Raw genomic sequence first — 20,904 nt, 5'->3', positions numbered from 1 at the left:
TAAGAGCAACACCTGCCCAGGGTGCAGAAGATGGCACTGCCATTGATGAATATATCCAAGCTTGGGATGGATCCAGAAGTAATGCACTCAACCTGTGAATACCTCTGGGATGAATGGAAGAATCCATTGAGTCTGACTCTGACCCTCTGGAATATTTGACCTGTGCATGATCTCTCTGGAACATTCAGCATTTGCATTATTTTAATTTCTAGTGCTACAAACCAGAACGTGTGGCAGCCCCATCCACGAACCTGGTCAGATGCTGTCTTGAACTGGGACCCTCCTAAATGAAGAGTTCTAAAATTAACTTACCTCCAAGCTGGAAGAAAACATATTGAATGTTTTGATTATGAGCAGTACTACGGCATTTTTGGAAGGTTGCAGTGGCAGGAAAAGGGATTCACTCTGTGTCCTATTAATTTTTTAAAATGAGACATCTTCTCTTTGGATTTCAGGCCCTGCCAGCCAGCTACACCTGCTCTGCTCCTTCACTGAACAAACAACCAGGCCCACCAGGCATCTCCTCATGAATTGCACTGTCAGGCTGGAGAAGAGAAACAAGCCAGAACTGCAGAATTCAAATTCTCTCCATGAATATATACACAAATGCAACTATATGCCTTAAAAGATTAATTTCACATGCCTTAAATTGCAGTTTAATTTGAAAACTAATTCAGCCTCATAATTGGCTTTCTGTTCAAATCACTGAGGCTAAAGATTTAAATTCTTAATATTCAGATGACTTTCGAGTTTCTGGCCCCATCTGTGCATTAGTCCATGGTGTTAATCTCTGAGGGAATCTCTGCTGGCATAGAAATAAAATAAACAAACTGGGACACTAGTAGAATAATCAGCTTTTAAAATCCTTGGGTTTTTTATATACTGTTTATTTTTTATGAGATTTCTTTAACTCAATTTGCCACATATAGATTTGGCTCCCAGCCATTTCATTTTTCACGTGGCATGTTATCAACAATTATTCTATCAGAGTTCCATGGACTCAGGAGGAGAAAGAAAAATTTTAAATTACAACATTTCTCATGTAGGAAATACTAATATTCCTTTATTTTGGAGGACTGTCTATACTCACCAATCTTTCACACCACTCCTAAGAAGGGTGGTAGAAATAAACTATCCTACAGAGCTCCAGGAGAATGAAGGGGCTGGATAGAGTTTAAAAGAAGTCAATTGGACTTGTGCTATTGACTTGAAAGGGACCAAGATGCATCCAGAGAGTTAGTGAAGTGGAAAGGATGAATGGGAATGGAAAAGGCCAGTCTGACAGGAACAAATTGTTTTGGAGAGATGAGTTAATTTTTGACAATCTTTCTGTTAAAACAAAATGGATACAACCCAGAGCAAAGCACTCAAGTCGCTGCAGAGCATTTCACATTGACCTTTTCAGAACTGAACACTTCAGTTAAGTGAGACATCCACATCCTTCCACGAGGAAGGGTCTGCTGTGGTTACAGCAAAACTAAGCTGCTGCAGAGATGGAAGCAATCCTTCTCCATCACACTACTGTTTTGTGATTAAATTCCCTTGTCTTCTTTCACATTTAAGCATTTTCATGCCATCTTATTGAGTAATTTTTTTTGAAACTGCAGGAGTTTCTCATGAAAGAGCCTTCCCCAAGGATGCCGCTGGGATCCTGCACACCCAGCAGTACAAGTTCAGGGGCTGTGCTCACAGAGGGGAAAATCCCACTCCAAGCCCCAGTTCCCTTCTGCTGTGTGATGCAGCTGGGAGATGTGGGCATGGAAAAGGCAGCAGAATCCTTGCAGGGCAGGCAGTGCTGGGCAGCCCAGCTCTGCACCCATCCCGCTTTGTCAGCGCTGGAAAGGCAGCGCGCAGCTCCAGGAGAGCTCTGCTGATAAAGGCTGCCAGAAGGAGAAGGGGAATTTCAGCTCCAGCTTGCAGCTGCATTTTTAAAACTTGGCTGTGTTCTTCGCACAGAGGCAAAGTTCAAAGAGGCAGAACATTATTCAACATGAGTAAAATACGGTCTTTTAAGATACACTTTCAAACAGCGGCGCGTTAAATCAAAACAACGCGTGGAGGGGGAGAGAGAGGAAGAAAGATGGTCCTGTGGAAAAGGAAATCCTGCATCACTACTCCTGTTCTGCATTTTTGGAAGGGCCTGCTTTCACACATTTTAAATTGCCCAGCTACTTGACCTGAGGCTAGATAAGCTAGAAATGCATTAAACTGTTTTTCCACGGAGTATCAGAAAAGGAAAGAGATGTAATTCAGTTTAAGAGCCAGCACATCTGAGGATGTCCAGGGGCCAGTTCTCACTACAGAGAACTTCACCAAGAGTGAGCTCCTGATTTCAAGAACACTATGCTATGGCTCAAGACACTATTTCAATTAAGTTATTAAAATCTTAACCAGCAACAACAACCTATTACAATTAATAATACTTGATAATTTCTTTTCTATTCCTGTCAAGGGTTGCTTCAAGGTGACTTGCAGAGAGCACGCTCCTTGGGAACCCAGGCTGAGTGCTCTGCAGGCTGGGAAGCCCCTTCACTGAAACCCCATCAGACTGCCTAATGAGTCTCTCCACATCACTGCCAACTCTTCCAGCTCCTGGACAATTTTGTGTATTTGTATTCCAGGCTAAAGCAAACTTGCTCCTGCAGGAGGCTGAGTGCCCAGCAGTGTCACACCGTGCTGCAGGCTGGAGCACGCCTCCTTCTGCATTCCCTTTCCTTGCTTCACTCCACCCTCTCCTGGCATGTCCACTGTGGAGTCAGTAGGTCACATCTTACTTGGCCACCCTCCATCCCTGCCCTGGCCTGGCACGCTCTGCAGCTCCCTGCCAGGCTCAGGGATGAGGCCACACACTCAGTTCCAGGTCACCACAGCCCCAAGCAGGGACCAGGATCCTGCGGACGGAGGGACAGCCCTGCCTGCGGTGCTCACCCAGCCCTGCCTCTGCTCACCCAGCCCTGCCTGCTGTGCTCACCCAGCCCTGCCTCTGCTCACCCAGCCCTGCCTGCGGTGCTCACCCAGCCCTGCCTGCGGTGCTCACCCAGCCCTGCCTGCGGTGCTCACCCAGCCCTGCCTGCGGTGCTCACCCAGCCCTGCCTGCGGTGCTCACCCAGCCCTGCCTCTGCTCACCCAGCCCTGCCTCTGCTCACCCAGCCCTGCCTGCTGTGCACAGACACAGCCCTGCCTCTGCTCACCCAGCCCTGCCTCTGCTCACCCAGCCCTGCCTGCTGTGCACAGACACAGCCCTGCCTCTGCTCACCCAGCCCTGCCTCTGCTCACCCAGCCCTGCCTGCTGTGCACACCCAGCCCTGCCTGCTGTGCTCACCCAGCCCTGCCTGCTGTGCACACACCCAGCCCTGCCTGCTGTGCTCACCCAGCCCTGCCTGCTGTGCTCACCCAGCCCTGCCTCTGCTCACCCAGCCCTGCCTGCTGTGCTCACCCAGCCCTGCCTGCTGTGCTCACCCAGCCCTGCCTGCTGTGCTCACCCAGCCCTGCCTGCTGTGCTCACCCAGCCCTGCCTGCTGTGCTCACCCAGCCCTGCCTGCTGTGCTCACCCAGCCCTGCCCGCTGTGCTCACCCAGCCCTGCCCCTGCTCCATCCCGCACCCGGGAGTGCTGGACAGCTCCTCGGGGCCCCTTCCTGCTCACTGGAACGGGAGCTGCTCTATCGATCCCACTGGAGCCTTACCAGGGCTCTCCCTGCAGCTCAAGGTCACAGTGCCCTGCTCAGCCTCTGCTCAACAGCACATTCCTGATGGTCTTGCTCTGCAAAATTTCCGTGGGTAGAGCTCAAGCTCCATATATCCTTTTTTTATCTGGGTTTTAAAAAATTAAATCTGGGCAAAATTCCGACTGACTTCAAACAGCCACTGGCTGCTCATTCTAGCTGCCCTCTGAGCCAGCATTTATTTGGGATACTCTGATATCTCTCATCAGAGGTGTGCAGAATTAAGAACATTGCAGATGCTGTCGTAATCAAGTAATCCTGCATTTTTAATCGCAGCCATTATAAATGGGCATATGGAAGATGTGAGAAATAACAATTGCACAGGATATCCAGGGAAGCATTTCCAGTCCTCAGGCATAGTTCAGCAGCACTGAGCAGAGGAAAATGAATGCTGAACTCCTGTAACATATAACAAGATTTTTTGGTTTGCTTGAAGCATGGATATTCACACATATGCAGATATATTTTTATAGATGCATATACATCTCTAACTTACTGTTGAATCAGTACTGAACAAATTTTGCTGTTACCTCAAAGAATATGCAGTGTCTTTCATTTCTCAACCGCTGCCAGAAATAATCACGAATTCTGGTAACATATTTCTTCTCTTGCAATGGCTGGTGGTACCTCCTTAGTTGTTACAATATTCTGAGGCATCTTCAACCAATAAAAAGTTTCTAAATATTTGCAAGATCTACCCTTAGCTAAATACATTGTCTACACTTGTCTCTGCACAAAAGAGGGACACATAATTTTGAGGCAAAGGAGGAGCATGCAGACATTCCCTTTAACTCATGACCTCTCTATCACTTTCTCAAAGGCACAAGATCATGTTTCTTGCCAAGCACACAGAATGAGGGCCTCCAATACCCAAATTCCTAGGAGGCTCAACAAAAGCAAGGAAGAGAAATTCAATACTAATATAAACCTTTAAAAGAATACCGATTAAACAGAAGAGAGAGAGAAAAAAATCCCAACAAATACATCAAAGACAAATGTAATTGCTTTTGAATAAAAACAGATTGCTTTCTACCTTCCTGCCTTAAAGGCAAGCACTCCAGCCTGGGACAGAGAATACCAAAAAAACACTGCTAGAAGCAGAGGCACAAGTATTTTGTAGGCAAATTATCCTGTTCTATTTAATAGCTCAAAGGCTTATCTGGATTTCAGACAAGAAGAGGATGCAATTTACTGCTTCTCTGACAGATGAACAGGGCTAGTTAAAACATTTGGGAACACTCTGAATATTGATCTGTCCTCGAATAAGATGTAAGAAATTTGATTTGCTATGGAAATGTTGTATCAATCTTCAAACCTTTATATGCCCCAAAGTGGCCTTCAAATGAAAGCTGGAAAAATTCTCTGGGAAGATGTCATCAGAGCTGTCAGCTCAGGGACTTCTCACGTTTCCTCCTCCAAGCAGAACCAGGATCAGGACTTTGAAGCTGGGACATCACCACCCAAAGGAATCAGAATGGGAGCTGAAGCCACTCTTTGCTCAGAAATAGTGTCACGTTCTGTCCCCACCACGTGTCCCCCACAGCTGCCCGTCCCTCACAGTGCTGGAAGACAATCAATCAGGGCTGTGAATCACCTTGTTAAAAACAGTGCCCACCGGAGACTTCCCTGTCACACCTCCGGCAGCAGAGCCGCTGTGATAAATGTTTGCTGACACTAACCAAAGTCACGGGGTATTTAACCCCTCAGCTGGCAAACAACCAAGGAGAGAATCTAGGAAAAAAATCTCCTTCTGATTTCAGGAGACTTCCAATTGTACTGGTGACACAGAGCAATTTATGTTCAAAGAATGGATACAGTCATTTTAGTTACACTCAGCAATGAGCTAAACCTACCCTGCTCTCATATTGGGAACTGCAGGGTTACACCACACTTAAATAACAAATCAACAGTAGGGTTGGAAATAGAACGTTAAAGACCTTTACAGCTCTGTTTCTTCCAAGCATATAAATGTGCTCATGTAAAAATCATCACTTTTCCCCATACACCTTACACCCTCACTGATTTTTTACCCATAAATTTCCTGTAATTCAACTTCAGGTTCTTCCCTGTTTTACCCTCTGTTAGAATAGTCTGTGGGGACAGAGGATGAGCCTGCAATTTCTATGTGAATATTCCCACTTCTGCAGGTTTCCATCAGGTCTCAAGTAAGAAAGTGTTTTCTTGAGACGGAGCCCTCTTTGGAGTCTGACTGGTTGCCAGATATTGAGTTGGCAAATGACTGAATAAAATATCAAGGAGGAGGATATTGAGCATTTCAGACACAGGGTCAGTGAAAGGCCACTGCCAGGCTGGCTTTCAGTGCTCTGTAATTAGAATAACAGCCCTGTCCGTGTGCAGTGAGTGTATGAGAATGGTGCTACAGAGCATTACTCTACAGAACTGCTGCTTTTACAAATTCCACAGCCAGGAAGGGACCACCAGGACCCAGGTTCCCTCTATCCCAAGTCTGTACTTTCCCTTCATCCAGAAAAAGATACACAATGGGATTGTTCTCACCTCCATCAGTCTTCAACCAACAGCCAGCAAGAGCAAAGCTCTCCCTCATCCCCTGTGCTCCCAGCAGAGCCCAAGCCACCACACCACACGAGTGGCTGAAAATCTGCGGAACTCTGAGACTTTTTCATCAACTGTACCTGGTTTAGAGCCTTCATCAACAGATCCATTATAGACTTGGTTGATGAACTCGGGCCTGTTGTCGTTCATGTCAATCACATAGATGTAAAGGTCAATGGGATTCTCCACCTTGTTTCCATTCATGTCCACTGCGTGGGCCCGGAGCTGGGAACGAGCACAATGAGAGCACAACATCAGCAACTGGGCTCGGTGCAGAGTGAGAGACAGTTTTGCAAGGGTTGACTTTACATCATAAATACTTCCTCAAAATTGAATGGAGCCAGTATCTAATTCCAGCAGAAAGCACTGACATGGTTTCCATCTACACTCGACTCACAGTTTTTCAGAGCTTAATATAATATTGAAATAATATTTTGAAACAGTGATTGTCAGTGGAAACATTTCAACTCTGGTAGTGATGCTATCTCATCCCCTTCACAGCTCACAGACCACTCTATTTTAATTTTTAAGACATATTGAACCTCGTCTGACAATCTGAAAAGCAAATTTTGCTTAGTTCCAAATAAAGTGAGGAAATTATTTGGAGCAAGAAGTTTCTTATGGGAACCTGCAGCGTTTCACACCCATAATACTGGGGATTAGTAAGTGAAGAGATTTCAGCATGATCTTAGTAATGTTTATTCTTTGTTTAATCATGGTCTCCAGAAACAGTAACAGCTACTGACCCCATTGCTCTGCGCACCAAAAGACATTTAAAAAGTCCCTTTCCTTCAAATAATGGGAGCCCCCATGGCACTAAGAATGCAATTTCCTCAGGCTTCAATAAAATACCCAGTGCTGAGACATTTCAATAACCAGAGCCACAGTGTTAAGCCCTCAGTTAAACTGGAACTGCAGCTTCATCTTATTAGCAATAACCATCAGTAATAATGCCCAGAAACAAGAGCATCTGTTTTCTGAACAAAAAGAGACAGATACAGCATGTCAAAATGAGTAATTAATAAAACGAAGCAATCACAATAGTCTGGAACAATCAGTAACCAGGTGAAAAAAATGGATAGCTTTCTCATTAGAGGGAACAGATGGCTACTGTAAATGGTGTGTGGCTGAACGGCGCCGGGAGAGCTCCGACAGCGAGGGAAGAGCTGCACGGCCCCGACCCGGCTGGCGCTGGGGAGGCTCTGCCTGCCTCGGAGTGCCGCAGATCCTGGCCACCATCCTGCTCCATCCCAGCCCCTGTGAGCACTGCTGAACCCCCAGCCTGCCACGAGAGCTGGGGATGCGCTCGGGATGGGGATGGTGTCACATCCCACAGGGCTGGTGGGCAGGGGAGCCAAGGCTGCAGAGGACGTCAGCATCACAGAGCCACAGAGCCACACAATGGGCTGGGCTGGGAAAACCTTAAAGCTCATTTGGTTCCAATTCTACCTGCCTTAAAGCTCATTTGGTTCCAATTCTACCTGCCTTAAAGCTCATTTGGTTCCAATTCTACCTGCCTTAAAGCTCATTTGGTTCCAATTCTACCTTCCACTGGACCAGGGTGCTCCAAGCTCCATCCAACCTGAACACCTGCAGGGATGGGACAGCCACTGCTCTGGGCAATCAGTCTGTGCCAGGGCTGGCTGGGGAATGGGGCTGAAGGACAGGGACACACCAGCTCTGCCATCCAGCAGGATGGAGGCCTCTGGTCTCTCCCAGCAGTTCCCTACACCATCAGGCTGCTGCTGGGAGTCAGAGCTGGCTTTACAGGGAGGTCTCCAGCTCCTCTGATGCATGACAAATAAATGTGCTAATTGCATTAGCCCTGGTTCCTGTCTTTCACTCTCGCTGCGCTGGTGATTGATGCAACTTTCCCCTTCATGTATGGTGCTCAGAAGTCCAGAGCTTAACAAAAGGAACTGCACACCATTAGGATGGGCTGGATTAACATTTAATCAAGCAAAGAGAACAAACTGCCACATGAAATGAGCTGGGAGAAAAACACCTTTTTTTTTTTTCAAAGGAAATTAGGCAGCACGTTTTCTTTAAAGCCTGAAGAAGTCCAGCTTTGCTTTCAATACAGGGTGTACCATTTGCGTTTCATGACTTGCAATGCTCTTAATATCTGCATTTCTTTCCTACATAGGAACTGCTTTGGCTCCCACCTGTTGAGCTATCCTTCATCATGTCAGATGTAGCAATTCAATAACTTTACAGTCAGAGGTCAGACTGTCTTTGAAAAAAAGTAATTCAGAGCTAAAATTAAAGTTATTATCTTCAAACTGAGGCAGCACTGGGCTCTCTCTTACAGCATTTCCAGCAGCGGAAATGGTTCCATTCAGAGATAAAGCAGAGAGCAAAGCTGGTATCTCCCCCCTCAGATCTGACTCTCCCCCTGCAAATTTTTAATTACATTCGATAGCTTTTGTTTGAAATCTCCAGGAGTAAGGGATTTCTCAGCAATGCACATCTATCTGCTTGTTGCACTCACTGAGCACATGTACCCATCAGCGCATTACTGCCTGCACTCAAGGCAAAAAAAATTCAATAAACAAGACTGCAGGGATCCCATCAAACCTGTGGTGACACGCTCAAGTGCCTGAGCCCAGCACCAGCACTGGGCCAAGCAGTGGAGGCAGGGCAGTGCTGGGCACACTGCTGTGGATCTGCAGTGCCAGGGAGATGGCACTCTCTCTCCTGCTCCTTTTTTTGGCCTGGCTTCAGTGAGCATTTCTACTTTTCTCCTTTTGTGCTTTTTTGCGTTCATTTTCTCTGCCTGTTCCTCAGAACGACTCTCATGTGCCAATGCCTCCGTATCTCCCACCACATGTGGCTTCTCTGTGGCAAAGGGAGAAGGGAGTCCTGAGCCACAGGGTTGAATTTCAACTCAATGGGAGCTCCTCCTGCTGAAAACCATTCCTTGTGAAGAGACAATTCCTCTTTAGAGACCATCCTCAGCAGAGAGCCAGGGAAGGAGAGACTCCAGGGGGTCAATCTGTCTGCTGGGAAACTGGCTGCATCTCCAAGGCAGAACTATACTGCATTTCCCTTCCTTGATTCATCTTCTCCCTCATTCTTTTGTCCTACTTTTGGTATTCATGAGGCATCCTCAAGCTGGACAACACACTTTGCTCTGGAGCCATTCCTCAGTGGCTGAGATGGGGAAAATTTCTGTGAGGTACAGTCAGAGCCCACGTGGTGCCACCTGTGACCAAGCCACCTCTGCCACCTCTATTCTGGTGTTGAAGTGATGGAGAGGATGAAAAGCAGATGCACCAGAGTGCTTTGTAGCACTGGGCAAGGCACAAAAGGTGATGCTTGAGCTCCATCAGACACACACATCATTTCTGAGCTGGGAAACACACCAGTGCAAGGTCAGTGAGCACCACCTGGGCCACAGGACACATGCCAGACATGGGGCATGCACCAGTATTCAAATGGGAGCTGGTGGGAGCCTGAAGAGACAGTTAAAAAACATTTATAAAGTTAGTTTGAAATATTTACATTTTCCCCAAGAGGAAGAACACGACAGGAGTGAAGAAGGAATAAAATGAAATTAAATACCTTGCAAAGGATTCTGAAAAATTAATACACGTAGCCAACTAATCTCTAGCTGATGCATCATCTGCTGTACCAGCCAAGGAGCTGGCTCGATATTCTTTAACAAATATTGTTTAAAAGTGTGACAATTATTGCTACTGTATTCAGCAGCAGCTACCACAAGTCTCTGAGGTTTTCCTACTGACAGTTTCCAGTGTAAATGTGGCTGTTGGCATACAAATGATTTGGTATCATGATTATTGATTACACTGGAGGCTGGTGGTATCTGAAGGTAGTTAGTCAAAGTCAACACAGTGAATTGTGTTAAATATGAATATTACTTAGGCACTAATACTACTAATACAAATATACATTATCAATCAGTGACAGAGCCTTTAAGCAATAAGCATACAATGTCATGCCTAATTTGTGTCCTCTTAATTGTGATTAAAAGTTCATTTTAGAGCATTGTGACACAAATGGCTGGCATTATTCAACATGGTTCAAAATACTGGAATTATCCCTTAATTTGTAGTAAAATTGTTTTGTTCCTGTGCATTTAAAACAACTCTTTGTCAGTCTATAACCCACCTGCTCTGCTCCAGACATTTCTGAGGGAGTATTTCATCAGCCTGAAGCTGACAGTGCACACATATGTCTGGAACTGGATTAGGACTTGCTTCTAAGTTTCCCTATAATGCATATTACTTGAGCATCATAAGCAATGATTACTTTCTGACATGTTTATGCTGATGTCTTTTGAAAACAGAGCTTGAAAAACGTCTTGGAAAACTAAGCTACCAATTTTCCATCCCTTGTACTTGCCAGGCCCAACTGCAGCTTAATATGAAACTGGTGTCTGGATCAGAAAAGACATTCAGAGCCACTAATTCTGTCAGCAGCACAAACAGGACTGGGGAGTGCAGCTAAATAAGGCCTGGAGAACTCATGCACATTAAATATCACTGCCTGCTGCAGCTTCCTTGGCATGCAGGGAGCATTCCAGGGGCTGACTGCAAGGGGACATGCAGCACACACCTGCCACAGAGAGAGGGCAGAGAAATGGGGGGGATGTGCCCCATGGCTGTGTGTCCCTGGCTGTGTGTCCCTTGCTGTGTGTCCCTGGCTGTGTGTCCCTTGCTGTGTGTCCCATGGATGTGTGTGTCTGTTGCCTGTGTGTTCCTGCCTGTGTGTCCCTTGCTGTGTGTCCCTGGCTGTGTGTCCCTGGCTGTGTGTCCCATGGATGTGTGTGTCTGTTGCCTGTGTGTCCCTGGCTGTGTGTCCCATGGATGTGTGTGTCTGTTGCTGTGTGTCCCTGGCTGTGTGTCCCTGGCTGTGTGTGTCCCTTGCTGTGTGTCCCTGGCTGTGTGTCCCATGGATGTGTGTGTCTGTTGCTGTGTGTCCCTGGCTGTGTGTCCCATGGATGTGTGTGTCCCTGGCTGTGTGTCCCTGGCTGTGTGTCCCTGGCTGTGTGTCCCTGGCTGTGTGCCCCATGGCTGTGTGTCCCTTGCTGTGTGTCCCTGCCTGTGTGTCCCTTGCTGTGTGTCCCTGGCTGTGTGTCCCTGCCTGTGTGTCCCTGCCTGTGTGTCCCACGGCACTAATGACGCCAGGGTGGCTCCCAGGACACCGCTCAGTGCCACCTGTGCAGTTCCACACCACAACCTGGGGTTGGTTTAGTGGCTGCAGAGCCCTTTTTGCTTTTCTCTGCTCGTTTTTTCAGCTGACTCTGCGTCTGGGATGCCTGCAAGGTCCCTGGGGAGTTTGTGCTCTGGTTTGGAGCGCAGACACAAACAGATGAGGCCAAAATACAGCTGAACTTGCTATCACCAGCACACACAGCACCTGGGCAGGGGCTCTGAGTCCCAGAGGCACATCCATCCCTGCATAACTCAAGCCCAGAATGATCCTCCCTAAAAGTTCAAGAATGATCACAAAAACAGGGGAAGTTCTGCTGCAGAACTCCTGATCTAATTAGAAAAAAATCTGTTTCACCTTAGGGAATGAGGCAGGTTTCATCAGACAAATGGCTCGCTGAATGCAGGGAGTGTTAAAACAGTAGTATTTTAAAAATGGTAGTCCTGAAGCAATACAGATAATTATGCATAAGAAAATATGTGTTGAAAATGTGGGAGTTAATGAAACAGAACTCTTGATATGTAGCCTTACAAAGACTTGCAAATTATTGTTCTTTCTTTTATAATTAGTTTTTAGATTACCTGGGAACAAAAGCAGCAAGGACAACACTCGAGAGTGACAGAGATGCTGAAAAGATTTGGGTTTTTTTGGGGGCTGCAGAAAACCTGAAGCTGTGTAAATGCAGCCATCCTCAGCTGGAACACAAGGCTGCATCAGACACAGAACCCACGTCCCGCTGGGTCAGAGGGACCAGTGGTGCCTTGCAGCTCCACTGACATCCTCACTCAAGAGCAAAGCTACTAATTCAAGCTAAAGGAAACCGCAGCAGATCTCAAACAAGTTTAAAGGTGGCCAAGCTCTCCAGTTCACGTCCGAGCTACACCTCAGGCACTGCTCTTCCAGCACTCAGTTCAAACCTGGCTACATGTTGTCTTTTCTATCAGATAGAGACTGGGCTCTCTGAAGTGGCATAAATTCACTGACTTCTTCAAACCCTCCACTAGCCAAGACTTTGGACTTTGTTTTCTTTCTGGAAATGGGCCAAATTTTTTCTCATTTTCAGCGCTGTAAGCTTTTGCTCCAGTGTTTGGGTCATTGCTTTGCGCATGATATTTATAAAGGCTTTGTAAAGGGTTAATAAATGAACAACTGATGGTTCAAGAAATCATCAATCCATTGCTACACTGAGGCTGAAGGATATAAAGGTCACTTACAGACACAATTTAAAATGCTCTTTATCACCTTCTACTATTCTCCTAACAAAGATTTTTCTATCATTCAGTATTCCTGTCTATAAGGTCTCATAACATACTTATCAGTTATTCTCTCTATAAAATACATCTTCCTGTAACCTTCAGAGTATGAATATGCTTATTTACATATGGATGCCACTAGTTCAAGGTTTCTGTGAGGCACGGCAAAAGCTGGAAATCCTGTGGTATGTACAAAGCAGATTCATCCCAGCACCTTTGACAAGGCAAGAATTCAATTTGCTGAATTCACTGTGACTGGTAGGTTCAGTTAATTTTTAAGTGGCACAGGGTTTTTTAGGATGGAGGACAAAATCTGTTTCATCTCATGTTTTTGACTGTGAGTGTCTGATCACAGGCATCACAGCGGCTCCATCAAAAGTCTTAACTTTTTTATTATTGACTAGACTGTTATAATAACCTGGCACTGCTGAAACAATATCAACAACACTGAGGTGACACACACTTTATCTCAAATATTTCTTCTCCAAAACAACCTCTCTTCATATTTTCCTAGGCACAACAAACAAAATAATTGTTGTTGTTCACAGAGTATAAAATAATTTTTCATCGGATCTCCTTTTACCCAGGGGAAATCTCTTTTTCCACCCAGCTAAAGAGGTAATCTATTTTCTTTATCTTTCCACCCCAGCCCAGAAGCTGTGTCAACATGGTTAACTGGATACCTGATAAAGCTGACAGAACGTGCATCTCCGACGGCGCCGTTCGGGATGCGGCGCCCCTGGAAGTGACCCGTGCGCTCCGCTGGCATCGCAGCATCCCTGGGAAGGGCTGTTCCCATGCCAGGAGATGGGCTAAGGCTGATAGCAACCCATGAAACAGCCTTTCACAGCCACTCCAGCAGACAACTGGAGCGCAGATGCAGAAAATATTTGAGAAGGGGCAACCTATTCTTTTAGCAGTTTGTGGGACTGGGTCTGCGGTGCAATTGCACTGTGCAATAGAAGAGCTGGGATTTATATCAAAACACAGCAGTCAATTACACTGTGAGCATCCTGCAGGTAGAGCATTTTATGAACTTGGATAGCATGAGGCACCATCACTTTTGAGTGTAATTAATCTTAATTAATTCCCTGATATTTAATATTAGCCTATCTAGGTATTTAAAAACCTATCTGACACACCCCCATCATACTGCCTGAACATCTCCTGGTGAATTAAAGTGAAAAATGACTATAGCAATTATTGCATGTTTAGATGCAGTAATGATTCTTAAATTAGTAATTTCCCAAGACATGCTAATGTAGTGACTGGCTTCTCATGGTTTTGGGTGGTTCAGTCTACACATAAATTTGCATGGATTTAACAAGCAGTGTGAAGTTGCACCATTTTAAACAAATGACTCTGTGTCTGAAAAAGACATCAGTTTATCTCCACTTTCATATAATCACAGAATTGTTTAGGTTGGAAAAGCCCTCTCAGATCAAGTCCAACTGTTCCCCCAGCACTGCCAAGCCCATCACTCAACCATGTCCTCAAGTGCCACGTCTACATGGCTTTTGAATCTCTCCAGGAATGGTAACTTCACTGCTGTCCTGGGCAGCCCTTTTGGTGAAGAAATTTTTCCTGATATCCATCCTCAATTTCTCCTGGAACAACTTGAGGCCATTTCCTCTTGTTCTGTCAGTTGTTACTTGGGAGATGACACCAACCCCCACGCGGCTACCACCTGCTTCCAGGGAGTCACAGAGTGATGAGGTCTCCCCTGAGCCTCCTTTTCTCCAGGCTGAACTCCCCCCCAGCTCCTTCAGCTACTCCTCATCAAACTCACTCTCTCCACCCTTCCCCAGCTCCGCCATCCTTCCCTGGACATGCTCAATGTTCTTCTTGTGGTGAGGGGCCCAAAACTGACCCCAGATTTGAGGAGCAGCCTCACCAGTGCCCAGCACAGGGGACAATCACTGCCCTGGTCCTGCTGGCCACACTACTGGTGCTACAGGCCAGGTGCCACTGGCCTTCCTGGCCACCTGGGCACATGTGGCTCACGTTCTGCTGCCACCAACCAGCACTTTACATCGGTTTGGCTGATTTAGCTCGCCCCTTCTTGAACCCAGCAATTGTGCTTTGAGCCTGTGAGCCCAGCAAGTCAGGATGTTTGATGCTCACGTGGTAGGAAGCTCTTTCCTCCCTGTCCATGGGGCGTGTCACGTACATCCTGCCAGACACAGGGTCGATGTTGAACACCTCCATGGGCGGCTGGTCGGCTCCCACTCCAGTGATGCTGTACCTGATGTGGATCTCCTTGTCCTTGTCGGAACGGATCTGGAGGAAATAACAGAGACAGGAATCCGTAAGTGCTGGACAAAAGCCATATGGATGTTTAAGCAACTTTAAAAGACCTGAGCCTGAAGGCTTCAGAGATGTAAGAACACTGTCAGTCCTGGCAAGGGAGCTGAACGCCAAAGATTTGGTGAAAAGCCATGAAAAGTACATTCCACAAAGTTTCAGCTATTTTGCTCCTTTTTAATTCATTAGAAATCATTGAAATTGTGACTTTTCAACTGAGATGCGGAAGAGCCTAAAATGCACAAAACCCACTGGTTACACATTACTGAAACCCTGGTCTCCTGAAAGTGTCCAAATTTTTCAGCCATACCCAGAGTCTCCCAGCCATTAATCATTCCTGAAAACACTGTCTGCAGGCTCCCCCATTGTATCCTCAGTCCTGGTGACTGTGCACAAAAGTACTCCCATGAAATTCAAAGAACGGGGCTGTTTGCTCCTCTTTGTCCAACTCTGCTGGCTTGACAAGGCCAGGCTGGGAATGCCCAGTGGGATGTTACCATTTCATGTGATTATTTGTTGAGGAAAAGCATGTTTTGGACACTGTTTCTGAAAGCCCTTCCCCCCTGCACCTTGAGAACAACACTGCAAGCCGAGTACAGCACAGTGAGTTCCATGAACCTTGGATACAGAGCTGAGGAAAAAAAGAAGGGAGGTTAATATGTTGTCCTAGCAACCCTGACTATCTCTTTAAACACAAATTTAATTTTCTGATCAAATGCTGAAAGAAGTTCTTGCAACAGCACGACTATTCCCGAAAGAAAGTGCAAGGTACAAATAAATTACCACCCCCTGCACCACCACAAAGTGTCTTGGCACTGTAAAAATGATGTGCATAAATTTCTCCCTAACAGGTCTAGGAATACAGTGAAGTAGTGGGAAGATAATAGAGCCCTTGCAGCTGAATGCACGTTGGCATCTCTGCTATAGCAGCCGCACCCTTTGAGGGGCCTGAGAGAACTTAGGGGGGTCCTGTGTCCCCCAGACTTGGGGGATTTGGGGAGAGAAGGTAATTTCCCATGGGAAGAGGAGGCGGCTCTGCTTGCCAGGCAAAGGAATTGAGATGGGGCTGTGGGCTGCTGCACACTCCTCCCACATGTGACCTCCTGCTATTCCTTCCTCTCCTGACACGGGAGGCTGACAAGACACTGAACGTGTCGGTGCAGGGCAAGATCAGATCCCTGGCTCCCAGAATCTCCTTTGATACCTTCATGCAGACCATTACCAAGTTTGTGCACTGTTTTCTTTGTACTTCCCCACCGAGCCGTCTGCTCCTGCTAATGGCTAATCATGTCAGTTATTACGGGCACCGCCAGGATTGATCCGTGCGGCACCTGCAGGTCAGGGAATAGACACAGCTCCATTTGTCTTCTCTCCAAAGGATTCACTGCTTGTTACACTGTTAGCACTGAGAAAACTGACTGGACTTGCGCTGCTATAGTCACTTAAAAGAGGGCCTGGGGACACTGAAAGTGCCCTCATGCTGCACAGGAGGATTTGTCCAGATTTATGTGGGGCTAGCGGGTGTTTGGAGGAAAGACCCAAGTAGAGAAGCCATGAATTCACCTTTCATTAGCAAATCTATGGGTGAGGAAGGGTGTACTAAAATCAAGCACTGCTTGCACAACTGTGGTTTCAGTGACAGGGCTGTCACCAGTCTGACAGCTGAAGATCACAGTCCCCATTTTCAGAAGGTCAGCTCTGCCCTGCCGGAGGGAAGGGCTGGAAATCGAGCTGATGGCAATGTCTGTGCACAGCTCACACCAGGGAGCTCGAGCTCCAGCCCACTACATCCACAGCTGGAGCCAGGCTAAAAGTAAGGGGAAACAGGAAGACACTGCTGGACCTCCAGCTTTGAGCCAGGGTGGGGTTCCCACCCCACAAATGAAAAAGGGCAATGTGGGACACGCAGCTGTGTGTCTTCATCAGTGCGCCTGGAGCTCCAAACAAACTATAATGTAAAGTTACCCCTAAAAAAGGTGGAAAAAACCCAAAACAGCCCAACAAACATACTTTGCACTTCTACCCAGCCCCAGCCTGGCTCAGCTATGGCTGTGCTTGAGCACAAACGCCAAAGAGCTAAGCAGACACTCCAGGGAACCAAAATGGGAGCAGTTTTAACCCGAATCACAGAAGGGAAGAGCCTGTTAGTGGACATTTTTCTGCTCTATTTCCTGTTGCATATAGTACCCAGATCCCATTGTGATAGAAGCATTAGAAATGCATAGAGAGAGACAGAAACAGGGAAAAGGAGCCTGGATTTAAATATTCAGTGCTAAAGGCACTATATTTTATTTTTGGGAAACGCAGATAAACAGAAGCACTCGAAGAAAGCTATGTACAGTTTAATAAAGTGCACGCTATAGGATGTCCTTGCAGCACTTTTATTAGCATTAATAGGGTCTAAGCTGTCTGTATGTAAATCATTGCAGATCTAGGAGATGAAATATATCATAAGACCCACAGCCAATTATACTGAGAGAAATCCATGAGCTAATTATACTGCATTGAGCAAAACAAAGATGGGGGAAATATACTGCAAATATTCAGCAAAGACTCGTTATTTGCTGTTAATTGCAATCATAGCACAAGGGTTTGCCTGCTGCCTATACTTAAATTCATTTCCAGTAAAAATACAAGGGTGTGAAGTGTTCAGAAAAAAGAAAAAAAGTAAGAAGTAGCACTTGTCACAGAAAGTTGCAAAGACCACTGACAATGAAGCACAGTACATTTTACTACCAGGGAGATATTTATCACACACGCTTTTTATATTGGAGCATATAATTTTAGCCTCTTAATGAGATTAAAAAATAATAAAAAATAGATTTTTTTCAGTAATCCTGTAACATTTTGACCAAAGCTTTCATTTGCCTAATTCCCAGGGTGCAATTTATTAAATCTTGTTGAGAAGTTAAGAACATTATCTGAACACAATGCAAGGTTTACTTTTTTTGTTGAAACGGTTCCTGGAGCAGTTTATTATAATAATAATAATAATAATAATAATAATAATAATAATAATAATAATAATAATAATAATAATAATAATAAAGCAGCCCTCTCTATTCCCAAGGAGCTCACTAAATCAGAATAAAAATTACAGGTTGGGGGAATTTACTGATTCAGAAGGGAGTTACTTTTCCCTTCATTTAGCCTGGGAAATGTGAAGATGGTAACAGATCCATATGATAATCTTCTGACTGGAGAACATACACATGAATTTTCCTTTCATTTATCTCTCCTTTTATAATGCAGTCAAGAGGTATGCAGGGCTCTGGGTTACAGAACAGATGGCAGAGGGATGGTTTTCCTTAGCTGCATTTATACATTTTTTACTCGGAGAACCCTTGGAGCTTTGAGCTTCTCCAGTGCCTGGCATGATACAACTCTGCATATGATGATGTGAGCAGGATGAATGATGATGGCTGATGACTGTCATAAAAGGAATTTGCTTGCAAAGCAGCTTTTATGCTCTAAAAAGCCCCTCTGGGATGGAGCTTGGAGTGGATTGATTCACTGGTGAGGGAAAATGTCCCAGATCAAAAGGCAATTTATGTTGGAAGATGCAATCCCTTGTTCCCATCCTACCTGGTGAACACAGGTAGCATGTCCCTGCAGGAACCCTCACCAACTCTGACATTAGAAATGGACCATCTGGAACCTGTGGGCTCAGCCACCAGAGCCCCAGGGGGAAGCTGCAGCAGAGCCAGGCTCCTCTCTGGAGCTGCCACCCCTCTGCCTGGCTGGGGCCAGCGAGGACAGGGTGGCCTTGCAGCCCAGCAGTGAGCACCTGGAGCTCAAATCATTGAGGCATCACCCAAAACACTGCAGTGTTTGCAACTAAGAACCAGAACATCCAGAGTCTGACTCAGCCCTGGCTCCTACAAAGCAACCCCAGAAACAGGAGAAATGGTGCAATTTCACAGGATGGGCATTTTCTACTGCAGGCTCTCTTAATGAAAATGTTTGAAAAGGAACATTGCAACTCTTGAGACAATATAGGGCTAAGCCCTTCCAAGCTGGCCTCACCTCAATGTCACATTTAGACAGAAAAGCAATGTTTGTGGCACAGGATTGCATCCTGCTTTTACAGAGATAACATCTTAGGGGTTGTGCATTTCCGTCAGGATTTACTGGGTAGCAAAACCATTCCCACAAACTTTACTGGCGAGCAGAATTCCGAGTGGTGAGCTCCTCTAAGGTATCAGATTTTATCACTGTTTTTCTTCTGCTGATCCACACCCTCGTGCTCTCAGCACTGCCCCTCCTTGCTGCAGGGGTTTGAACTCCCAAGCCCTCCTCCCTTGTCCTGGCAGCGACAGGAGCCAGCAGAGATCCCTGCAATGCTCCCATGCCAGGAGCAGGGCTGGTGCAGAGCAGGCAAAGCTGTGTGGTCAGCAGATCAGAGGGCACCAGTGAGACCATAAATTATACAGCTTTTGGAGCACAGCATTGCCAGGACAAAAAGTGTTCCAATGGAGACTGTTTAGAGAGCAGTAAAGAAAATGCCTGGAGGGCCAGGAAATGGGGTGTGTAAGGAAAAGCTGAATGAACGAGGACAACTGAGCCTGCAGAAGAGAAGATGTGACTGTAACAGTACTCCTGTACCTAATAAACTATCTTTAGAGAATTTCATAAGGTGCTGTGGTCTGCCCATCCCTGCACTGTGCCTGGAAATGTATCTGGAGAAAGCAAAGCAGGACATTTATCCTCTGTTACATTTTCCTTCCACAGAATGAACCAGAAAATAAATTTCATTTGAAGTTCTTTGTCTTGCTCTAAAACATATGGAGTCAAAAATGCCCTTCAAAAACCACTTAGTTTACCAAATCTCCCACAGAATAGTATGCAACATTTGCATTAACATGACCTGGGGATACTTAGACTCCATTTTTTTGTTTTATAAGACCCATTATAATTATTAATGAACACATAAAATAATGTAAATGATAAGCAGTAAGTGTCTTTTATTATTAAGCTCTTAGCTATTTTGCCCATTAAGAAAACCAAATTAAAATAATTGAAGATTATAATCTGTCATGCATTCAAAATGCTCCATAGAAATTCAGGCAGGCAAACATATTCAAAGCCTTTAAAAGAGCACACTTAAGAGTCAGTCTAAGCATTCCAGGATTGGCTCATTAATTTTAGTGGAAATATTTTAATTCAACTACTCTTACTGTTTATTGAAATCTTTGCTAAGGACTTATTTATTTTTAACTGAATTTGCAATATGTTTAGGACTCATTTGTATAAAAGTTCTTAACTCTTATTTCACAGTTGTTTTAGAAGCCAGTAAAGAGACACATCTCTAGCCCTGTATTTCCAAACAAATTACTGCATGTTGCTGAAAGAATCACATATGGTTTCAATAAAAAGATGCAAAAGTCAAGCAGAGAAAAATTAAGACAGATTTGGAGACCCAACCAGGTGAAGGTAACATTTAACTTCTGTCTCCTTTTATCCCACCTGCCAATGATCCCAAGCTACGTCCTAGAAGGAAATGAAAAAAAAACCAAAATCCTAGAAGATCCTCTAAAACACTTCTGTCTTCAGAGGAAACCCTCTCTTCTGTGCCTTGCAAAGGGGATGCCTTGACATGGCAAGGGCATGGAGCCCAGCATTTTCACTAACCCCAGCCCTGGGTTTAGCAGCAGCTTGTCCTTAGGTGTTCATCCACCCCTGGACAAAATGAGCATTGACTGAGCCAAGTGTCCATGGTGGTGGCATTTACAAACCAGGTAAAGTAAGGAAAGACCTCTACTGGCAAAGAAAGAAGGGATGGAAATGCACGTTTTTACTTGGGGATTTCTTTCTTTCCTCTACTGGGACTGGTTTCATCTCACACAAGTTTTCTAAAAACTTTGTATCTGGTCTC

At 45.5% G+C, this 20,904-nt stretch overlaps 1 protein-coding gene across 1 annotated transcript in view; it reads right to left on the bottom strand.

Moving 5' to 3' along the window:
• Positions 1-20,904, bottom strand: part of CDH4 (cadherin 4) — a gene marked incomplete at its 5' end in the record, with an annotated part of 414,254 nt that overhangs the window by 81,184 nt on the left and 312,166 nt on the right. The window contains 2 exons of the mRNA XM_084217634.1: positions 6,378-6,522; positions 14,850-15,005. Of these exons, the coding sequence (XP_084073760.1) occupies positions 6,378-6,522; positions 14,850-15,005 (301 nt within the window). The remainder of the gene's footprint in view (positions 1-6,377; positions 6,523-14,849; positions 15,006-20,904) is intronic.

Source organism: Fringilla coelebs (assembly GCF_963513975.1).
Source record: "Fringilla coelebs genome assembly, chromosome: 18".
Classification (NCBI taxonomy): Eukaryota; Metazoa; Chordata; class Aves; order Passeriformes; family Fringillidae; genus Fringilla; species Fringilla coelebs.
The sequence above is the reverse complement of the archived record's forward strand: the minus strand, read 5'-3'. Positions and strand labels throughout refer to the sequence as shown.